The 11,189-nt window shown below is 39.5% G+C and overlaps 1 protein-coding gene across 1 annotated transcript; it reads right to left on the reverse strand.

The window, feature by feature from the left end:
• Positions 1-1,881: 1,881 nt before the first annotated feature.
• On the reverse strand, positions 1,882-9,265 carry lyplal1 (lysophospholipase like 1). Its single transcript, XM_079468783.1, has 5 exons — positions 9,128-9,265; positions 7,845-7,944; positions 7,557-7,726; positions 2,667-2,782; positions 1,882-2,564 (listed from the first exon to the last, which is right to left on the reverse strand). The coding sequence occupies exons 1-5, from the start codon at positions 9,210-9,212 to the stop codon at positions 2,343-2,345; spliced, it is 693 nt and encodes a 230-aa protein (XP_079324909.1). The 5' UTR covers positions 9,213-9,265; the 3' UTR covers positions 1,882-2,342.
• Positions 9,266-11,189: the final 1,924 nt, after the last annotated feature.

Genomic DNA, 11,189 nt, shown 5'->3' on the forward strand with positions numbered 1-11,189 from the left:
ATGCAATGCTCAATTGAGGTTGATCTTGATACATTTTTCACATCATTTAACTTTTCAAGTTTAACAACAAGCTGATGTTGTCAGTACAGAAATATTGGTATGTTTCGCACACTTCAGCATTGATTGTGTGGTAACCACTTACAATATGATGCTGACTTTACAGAAAACTAAATTGATGGAAATAAAGCAGTTATATTGGACTGACAGTGAGGCCACAAATACCCAATTTTATTCTAATGTTTCATCTGCTGATACTGTGTGAAATACATGGCTTATTGTGCAACACATGCTGCAGGGGCTAAAATACAGCTTAATACATGTATAAACACTCCACGTTTGTCACTGATATACTACAGCACAAAACTATGAGCACAAAAGAAGAACTTTGAAGAACGATTCTGGGGCACTTTTGACTACTATGGTAGTCAAGGGGCCCAGGTACTAATCAAAGAAATGGAAGTTTGGAACAACCATGTGAGTATTTTATTTTTGGGTGAACTGTCCCTTTAAGAATTCTCACCAAAACACTTGCGAGTGTGCATCTCTGTGTTATTTTAGCCCTAAATGTCCTAGCTTCACATGTGTGTATAGTGCTGTATTTTAGGCTGCTGTAACTTTGGTGGTTGTGGAGCTGACGCTGGTTCAAACGGCTGTATTTGACCAGCTGCTATAATTTACTATGCAGAGGTTTCAAAGCAGCTGTACACGTGTTAGTGGTGGTGTTGATACTTATTTCATATGCAAATGTATAATTTAACGTGCCAAACCTAACAGTGGGATTTTACATTCGTCTTAAAGCCACACCAAAATGGAACGATTCATTCAGATGGGCAGAGAGGGTGGAAAACAGTCATGCATTACGACGTGATGACTTATTTGATACAAAAAACCTCACTGATATTGACCGACGGTCTGATGTATGCAAATAGTGGGAATTTAAAACTTGGCTTTTAAAAATTCATGTGTCTATGTTTCTGAGGATAGCTTATTTCAGAATGTGGAATCTGGATTCTTTTGGGGATGGTGAATTACTTTTTCCGCCATTAAGCAGATGTGAATTTACACATTTCCTGACTGCAGCTACCAACTACTGTATATATGTGCCCATTATGGGATCCAGGTGAACCCAGTGCTGTTAAAATCCAAAATGTTTGGAATAAATTCAGATTCCAGGACATCACATCTCAAGTGAAGTTGTTTCCAATGCCTGCATCAAGCAGTTTACAGTGTCTTTAAATGTATTTCTAAGGCCTTTTAGCACAGTTAATAAGTCCTATGCCCAGATGGTGTATGTTGGTCTTGGCCTATATCCCCACAACAAAACCCAAGCAGAACATCTACATAACTGTGAACACAACAAGTCGAACTTGCTAACCACTTCCTCCAAATAATCATTAATGAAGCGATCTGTGTTACTCTTCGAGGCTACCAAGTAAACAGTGCAAACCTCCAAAACACATGTTCAGCAGATTGCACGGAGAGAATGATAATGACGGCGGGAAATAGGGGGTAGAACTGGAGCAAGAGCGACTTCGCTCTCCAGGAAACGGAAGGGTGCCAAACAAACCGGATTCCGGCTCCAGACCACAGAGCTGAGTGGCATTCCTTCTCTCCGGTGTGATAGCTCTACCTGCAGCTTCAGCCTGACCACAGACGCTACGGGCCAAACCAGACTCCATGGAACAGTCATCAAAGCCAACAGAATTTGCCTCACTGAGAACTTTAAAGTGGTTGGCGCTACTGGCAATGAAATGTGCACAATCAAGTCTTCCTGAGGTGCAGACGAATCAAGGATTAAATAGCGATATTAACTTACCTTTACGGACATAGATGACAGAAGAATGATGATTTAGAACATTAAACATATCGATACCAACGGGTACAATGCACAAAGCAGAAACAAAGTTTAAAAACTAGAACACATAACAGAAATACTTCATTAGGAATCAATAGAGCGAGCACTTGGGTTGGCTTAAATAATACAAAATTGCACAAAAGCACTTTTGGTCTATATGACTGAGCGATACGAAAGCTTCGTGTAGATATTGTGCTTAATTACAAATTTGAGTATTTTCCTTTAACAAGAGTATCATGGTGCTGTTAACCACATTTATGATACATTTTAGGGGTGTTTTTATTGTTTTCGAGCTTTACACCTCATTCAGTTTAACATGGAAAAGGCTGACCAGGATGTTCTTTAAAAATATCTTCTTTGTTTCACAGAAGAATGTCATTTGGGCAGAAAATGACGTGAGAGTAAAACCCATGGTTGAGTAAAGCACTCCTTGGATTGTAGGTGGGATATTGAAAAGCAGTGGTCACTGTCCAGCATTGACAAGGCCCTAAAGAGAAAGCTTCTTCAGGATCCAGGATCGTAGTAACTCCAGTTCTTGCCGACACAACTGATGGTTGAGGTCTGGGAAGGAATGGAAATACGTATTGAGGCCAGCTTTCTTCAACAGAGCGTTTGTCTCTTCACCCCAGCTATGGAAAACAAGCTCATCCGCTGCGCCGTGGCATTGGAAAAGCTCAGGTAGGGGCCGTTGTGCTGAACTCTGTACTGCCTGTGAAATGTAAATATAACACAAATATTTATTGGGCTTAAAAAATATTAATTATATGAGCAAAAATAAACATCGCTCATATGACATAAGGACATGAACTACCTGATATACAACTGAATCCTTGTTAAGAAAGCTGGACAGAGCGAAGACACCAGCAACATCCTGATGATATCTGCATGCCATATGCAGTGCCATGGCTCCACCCATGGAGAAGCCCCCTAGAAGAAATGACCAGTTGCTCAAAAAACATTCACCTTATATAATAGTAAATGAATAGACCAAAACTATTAGTAATTAATCATTAGCAATAATGTAAATGGTTTCATACTTGATTGGAAAACATTTCATTAAATCTAAAATAACTGAGAAGATAAGTGATAAAAAAAGATGCCGATATGTGTGTTATGTCAACGTTTTCAATTGGCATGATAATGTGCATAAAATGGTGAGGTATGATTTGTTTTGTGGGAATCATAGCCCATGTCTTTCTTAACTGAAAATAACTTACCCTGAAATATCTTAAAAAGTGACACTGTCTTTTTTTGTCTCAAGACGACACCAGTAATGAATTTTCTATACATAAAAGCTTCTTTAATATTATAATTGAACGAAGGTCGTGGTCAGATTGGGCTTGTTTGCTGCGGTCCGAACTTGTGTGCGATTGTTCCCGGCGCTCCCCGCAGTGTTGGTTCGGTTTCACACTGTCGTACCCTGGTGCGTTTGCATTTTTTCTTACAGAACACGGATCACTTTATTGTGTTTTTATTCATTTGGTTCTATTATATGTGCAGCAGAGTAAATGATGTATTACTTAATGTAAACAAATAAAAACGTTTAAGTTAAACAAAAACGTGTCTAACTCTAACTTCGCGGTACTATCATATATAAATAGACTATTTTTACAACATAGATGGTCAACTGAGAAGAGACTGGTGGTCTCTGTTCTGGCATGCTCAGTTAATGACCAATATTGTGCCTTCCTCAGCCTAGGCATTAGCACGGCTCCTCTGAACCATGGTGACCACTTAAAAAACCTAAAACTTAAAAATAATACCAAAACTCTCCTAAATCCCAAGTATAAATCAACACAAAACACAAACAAAGTCTTTCTTTTTACTGAAAAACACTTAAAATGACAGTTAATCTGGAAAATGAGTCTTTTAATGCAAATCAACTGCTAAGCTAGTTATATCTACAAAAAGTATTTATGTTGTCTCAATACAAAATAAATAAGCCAACTTAATTTGACCAATTTAAATGGGTTTAAGCTAATAAAATTGAATTGGATATACTTGATAATTTGTTCGATTAAAATTACTCAAACAAAATTCTTAACAACCAAAACCATTTGATTTTATTCCCAAGTTTTGTATGATTATTTTGACTCAATTTTTGGGTTAAAAACAGGAACATAATTCCAGTAAGTATATTTTAATAATTTATTTTCATCATATCTACTAAGGCACATCATAATTTAACTTCAGTGTATGTGCGTTGCATTTAGACAGACTTTTTTGAGGAAACAGTGGATAACCATTGACCTGCCGTTCTGATTCTACTCGCAATGCAGAAATACTATGCAGGCTCATTCTTGCTCGGATCCAACGTAAATCAACAACCCTATATACTCATAGATACACATACTCATACACAATAAGGAAATACATCGTAATCGACTTAAATGCATGTGCAGGTCACTTCATCAAGTTTTCCTCATCAAGTGCGCACTCGGGTCCCTGTTGGATGCGAACCGCGCCACAGTTCTAAGGCAAAACGAACTCAGACCACCTCCTTCTAGTCTCGGGTTCGATAGCCATGTGCGCACCTGTGTTCACTTGCTGGCTTTCACATTAGTGTTTTTTCATGCGAATCGTGCTCCGCTCCGAACTAAACTTCAAATCTGAAAGCCACCAAATGGCTTCTCCAGATTACAAGATATTTTTCATCTGTTATGATGTCGCTGTGTCAGATTTTGCGATTTTGCAAATCTTGACATGTTGATCACAAGAAACAATGGCAGACTATGCGTTTCCTCCCGACGAAAACAGGTTTTCATCTTTCACGACGTAGGTGACGTCATTGAGCACTACTATAGTGGCTGACTGACTTTCGGAAAGAAGCGGCTGCTATATAAAAATAAACCATAGTTATGGGAATTGAAGCAGCGTGTTTTGTACTGTCTGTTTAAGCATCAGAAAAGCATAAAAAGAGAAAAAAATCCCAACAGTGGACACGTTCCTGGATTGCAAGACGGGTACAGTATGGGTTGTCCATTCTCTAGAGAGAACTTGAGGTAAAGCATCTTGACGCCTCATGTCGTTTACAAATTACTACGATGTCATACGACATGCAAATCGGCCAAATTGGGCTAAAATCGTGTAATATGGAAAGGCCATTAGGCATAGTCACCTTCATTTCCTCACCTTCGAGTTCATGTTCTGGGGCAAGATCTGATTGGTTATAAGCATTCTTCCAGATATCTTTCTCTGCGTTCACAAATTGAAGATGAGTAAATTATGACATTTTTGAGTTATACCTTTTATGCCAAGCCTTGTCTGTGAAACCGGGCCTCACAGAGACTGAAATGTTTTTATTGTCGAAAATGCTAAATTCAGTTGATGCAAATTCCCTTAAAATAATCAATTTAAAATGTGTTATCAGAGATATTTGAAAGTGTGTATATTGTTCGCATCCGTAGTGTGCTTACGGTCCCCTAAAAGACTGTCTAGGCAGGAAACCAGTTTTAAGCCATGCATGTATGTGTAAGTGATCCGCATGCCATTACTTCATCTGAACACGGTTGCAAATGAGATTTCAGAGCTTCAGTGAAGGGGAAACTTATCAGTGAATAATGATTTGCATGCAAAACTATCATACAGCTTCAGAAGACTTGGCAGTGCGAACCTTTTGCTAAACCTTACCTGAAGAGGGCATTAAAAAATGTCTGTGTAGTTCAATGTGGCAGTCCAAAATCTCTATTCTGCTCAAGTTAAGCGAGGTAAAAAGTAAGCCGTGAATCAAATCAAAACGAATGAAAGCTAGTCTTTAGTTCCACATCATGAAATCTCTCAAGTTTTCTTTCAAGCCTGTGCTTAATCTTACACATCTGGGCAAATCTGGGCAGAACATCTGGGAAAGTGTAAACGTACCCATCATTTTGTCAGAGCAGGTGGGAGGTGCCATGTTAAGACAGAGGGTGGATTGAGTTCACATGTTCATTAACAATATAACAGATATGATTATTTATGTCTCCAGGTCTAATTCGTTGCCATTTGACCAAAACAGTCAGCTGCTTTTCCTCAAAGAGTGTTAAACATTGCCTCCATTCCAATATTAAACTCCACATAGTTCCTACACCCCAATGTTATTTGGCTACAAATTCCACACATGCGTGTTTGCCACCTAGCAGGGCTTTTCCCATTAATTCCAACACGTAAACGATTGGATATCCTACAGCCGGTCTTGGAAAGCGTTTTCCATGGAAAGTTCTGCCGCTTGTCAGTCCGTCAGCCTGAGAAGTGGACTCAGCGTACAGACCACTTTGTTTCTCCGGCGTGCAGAGTGACTCCAATGAGTATTTATAGTTAATGACAAAATGTTATGATTTAGGAAGATAATATTTCAGCAGGCTCACAGAAACATGTGTTTTTTGAATCAGTTTCTTTGGAACTGAGTTCAGGGGTTTTTCTGTCCTTCCACACAAATACTTTTTCTTGCACATTTTACAACTATTTTGGGTCACTCGTGTGTTATTGGCTGGTCAGTTAACCCCTCCCTGACACTTGCCTTGGGTGTGAATTTATCGAAAACAAAACTGTCATCATTTACACATCATCATGTTGTTGCAAACATGTATTCTTTTGTGTGAAAAAGAAGTATCTCTCTACTGACATTCATCCGAATATCTTTTTTGCGTTCATCAGAGCAAAGAAATGCATACAAGTTTGGAACAACTTGAGAGTGAGAAAATAAGGACAGAATTTTCATTTTTGGGTGAACTATCACTTTAAGTCTTTATTGACTGACTTCTATCATTTTTTCATTTTGGAACTTGGTTGACAAATTTCCCATTTACTTTCATTATATGGAAAAGAATGGCCAGGAAATTCTTAAGAAATTCTTTAGTGAAGTGAGAAAATCATACTTGCTTTGGAATGACATTCGTTCGCTTTTTGGATACTTTTCCTTATAGGAAATCTTAAAGAAATTGTTCCATTCCTCCATCCAGTTTTTCCAGAAATAGTTTTTAAAGAAACATAGAGTTCCATCCATACGCAAATTGACATCTTTTAACTGAATATGCGGTTAGGTGAATTCGATAGCAATACATTGTGACTCACCGTGTTGTTTTTGCTACATCATCCACATACAGTATGACCCGGTATTCTCTGGGAGGTCGGTTGCTGTCAGATATAGCATAAACAACACAACCGATGTCATTTTCCTCTAAAATGGTTTAAATATTCGATTTTTCTTCAACATAATCAATCTGTTTGTGTTCCACAGAGCAAAGTCATGCTGGTTTCAAACGACATGACGGTCAGTAAATGAAAAAAAACGAATCACTTTCACTAATCCTTTAACCTCCTTTTAATGTCTATTCAGGCAAGTGCACTTACCGTGAGGGATTTTACCTGGTATATATGAAGAATCCTTTATACAGAATAATCTTCTGGCACTTTTATGTCATTGTGATATATTTGTGAACCGGATAACTCAAATATTTTAAGATAAAGCTTAGCAGAAACCAGAGCACCTTCCAGACATTCTTTTTGGCCCATTCTGGCAACATATGAAAGGAACAGGAAACTTGATCAGTTTCACCCTTCATTTTACACAACGCAGTAGAGAGTTATGAGCAGTGGTCAGAGACTCTGCTTAATTTGGAACAAGTGGAGTGTGTAAGGCAGAAGAAAGCAATAGGGAAGGGAAAGACAGATAGAGGTCGAATGGATGGAGAAAGGGTTAAAAAGAGGACAGCGCCAACCATACCAATAATCATCCTGTGTTTGGGTATTCCTGCTCGGATCTCATCTTGGACGATGGCACTTAAACGATTGCACATGGAATCTATAGACTCCAAATGTTCCGGGCAATCCTGAGAAATCTTGTGACGATCAAACCACACGTGAGACTGAGCCCCCTTCATAGGTGTGTATGGCCTAAAACAACACATAAAAACAGGCCACGTGACTCTCTGTATTAAGTCAGAGAGACTGCAAATTGAAGTATAGCATTAGTATTGCGATTAGCAACGTGTCTATCTGGAAGAATGTTTACCTTGCTGGTGCTGTGGGGTAAATCAGACGAATATTTTCAAATGCCAGGTTTTGTCGAAACACATCACAAACCCATCCAAGCAATCCTGGCCCAGTGTCTCCTGAATGTAATGAAAGAAAACACATTCACGCTATGAACGCCTACTGTTTATAAATGTTAAAGAAATTACCTATCACTGTGGCAATGCATTTTATGATATTACCATATGACATGGAAGCACATTTACATTTCACGAGTTCGCATTAACATAATATCAGATCAAATAAAGCATATTTGGCGTGCTGTCCGAGGGCTCCGAGCTCAAAATTTTGGCTCGAGCCGAGAGTACCCCCCACTTTAACTGGGATAGATGACAGTAGAGAGTGAGGCGGTGGTGTGATAGAGCGATGAACTCTTCTTCATGAACGTCTTCTTCATGCTGATTGGTTGGATTACATTATCACGCTGCTCCCGAATTTATTCATTAAAAAATCAGCGACGTGTTAAGTATTTACTCTAGTATTTAATCTGATTCCTAGATATGGATAAAACCCTTCCTTCAATGTCTATTGGATTTTTATCATTCACCATTACAAATTTGGTGTCAGACCACTTTCATAAAGTCATACGTGTCTCACATAATTTCAGACATTACTTATTTTCTAAGTACACATACATAATATATATGATGTATACATAATATATTCAGATATATGAGGTGTTTGGAGTTGTTTAAAACACTAAACTACAGGTGTGAGCAACAGTGATGCAAACAACACCCCCCTTAAATACATAAGTTTACTTAGGATGTATCTGTTCCACTTTATATATCTTGGTACACTTGTTTTGCATTTACGTGTTGTGGGTAGATATAGGGTGAGGAACAACAATAGGGAGTATACACTGAAGTGTGTGGACAACACAGTCGGTCAGTCTCTGTCCAACGCACACTGGCATACGTGCACGTCACGGTAAAATGCGTTCACATCATGCCGCGTTGTTTTGTGCCATTCTGAATGTTGGTGTGTGTGTGTGTGTGGTACAGCCGGCTGTCCTCTAAACGCTGTCTCTCTAACCATAAACACGTATTTGTAAGTATGCATACTTGTCAAAAGGCAAAGTGTTACTGAAAATGCAGTCCGGGTTTTTCAACGCGTCTCAAAACTCCAGCGTTACGAAGCGTCCGCCCGGTCATTTAGACATAACGCAACCCCTTTAAATAATCTCTGCTCGCAAACTTGATAAAAACGACAGGCGTAGACACGATGCGTTTACGTAAATACTTTAATCTTTGAAAAAAGCACCTGAGCCGTGAAGAAAGATAACAGACGCGGTGTGTTTCCCGGTTTGACTCACAACATTCCTCTGTAGCGTAACCGCGGCCGCCATATTCTCCTGGCGTTATCTCGCGATACTTCCCGACGTCACAGATCACGGTCACTGTTCATCCGCGCAGACGACTGAGCAGTATGAAGGTAGAATAGTAGCAAAACTCGAGAGCACGTAGATGTGAATTTGAGACCTTGTACAATAAATATTTGCACTTGTATGCTACAATTTACACTCACAGCTTCGATGTGAAAACCTGTAAATTAAAAATCTGAAGTTGAACGCTGAGATGTGCACTCGCAGACAATAGTCACAAACCTGTATTCTGAATTTGAAGCTGCAGACAAGTAGTCACAAATGTGTAAAATGACAGACACAAACTTGAAATACATATTTGCATTTCTTCTTACATTCACATTCGCAGTACAACCTCAAATAGGCACCTGCAACTTCTCAAGTCTGTCACTGCAAGTTCAAATTTCGCGCTTCGACTTTTGCTACTCTTATCGCGATATATCAGTTGCAAAACTGATTTGTGCACTTGCAACTCAGTAGCAGCGAGGGGCGGGAGAGGTGGGGGCGGGTGGCTGCAATGGAGTCGTTTTATTGGTCGGCACCTAGCCAATGAAATCGGGCTTCTTTTCTACGCGATGACGTCACGACACCCGCAGCCTCGCATTCGCGACACTTTGGTTGTCATCGCGATGGCGGGATATAACGATCCGAGGGTAAGTGTGGCGAGGAAGGCGGGACGAGAGCCGTGACGCCGGGCCGGTGAGTGATAAGTGCAAGCAGCTGTGCACGCACCGGTCCCGCGTCTTATCACGGAGGAGATTGGGAGCTTAAAAGGACGATCGCCAGGACTGTTGACGAGAGAGGACCGGGCCCGAACATGTGTTTAGTTTATGTGTATGTTTTATGGCCGGCAGTCTACCGTGAGGTGGCTGCCGGTTACTTCCGTGTTTATTGTTTATTAAATTAAAGTTTTATTGTTTGAATGTTCGCCGGTTCCCGCCTCCTTCCTTCCTTTCTATGGAACTTTATTACAGTAAGTTTGTCTTTTTATACAATATTTGTTATTCAAATTATTACATACATCACATATAACACACCGTGTAAATACAGTTGACATTGTGTGAGATGTCTTTATGACAACTTGAGATAAACCAATACATCATAACCTGTCAGTGTCTTTGTCATAACAGCTTGACATTACTAAGACAACACAACCTGTCACAAACATGACATAGCAGATTAAGTATCAAACTTAAGAAACCACTTAGTTTTATGAGTTAACATTCCATTAAAAACTGTCAGCTGGTTGGTTTTGACATTGGCTGTCGTAAGGCCATTATAACATTTTAATGACAAATTAAATTTGTACCAGTGTAGTTGAGGTCAAGAAAAATATTCATGACACAGTTATAATTGCCTCATGACAGCCGATGTCAAAACCAACCACATGACAATTAACAATTTATGTTGTCTTAGTAATGTCAAGTTGTTATGACATATACACTGACAGGTTATGATGTATTGGTTTATGTCAAGTTGTCATAACAAAGACATCTCACACAATGTCAACTGTATTTACACGGTATGTTATATGTGATGTATGTAATAATTTGAATAACAAATATTGTATAAAAAGAAAAACTTACCCTCGGATCGTTATATCCCGCCATCGCGATGACAACCAAAGTGTCGCGAATGCGAAGCTGCGGGTGTCGTGACGTCATCGCGTAGAAAAGAAGCCCGATTTCATTGGCTAGGTGCCGACCAATAAAACGACTCCATTGCAGCCACCCGCCCCCGCCTCTCCCGCCCCTCGCTGCTACTGAGTTGCAAGTGCACAAATCAGTTTTGCAACTGATATATCGCGATAAGAGTAGCAAAAGTCGAAGGGCGAAATTTGAACTTGCAGTGACAGACTTGAGAAGTTGCAGGTGCCTATTTGAGGTTGTACTGCGAATGTGAATGTAAGAAGAAATGCAAATATGTATTTCAAGTTTGTGTCTGTCATTTTACACATTTGTG

The sequence above is a fragment of the Barbatula barbatula genome (genome assembly GCF_947034865.1).
Source record: "Barbatula barbatula genome assembly, chromosome: 12".
NCBI classification, from domain to species: domain Eukaryota; kingdom Metazoa; phylum Chordata; class Actinopteri; order Cypriniformes; family Nemacheilidae; genus Barbatula; species Barbatula barbatula.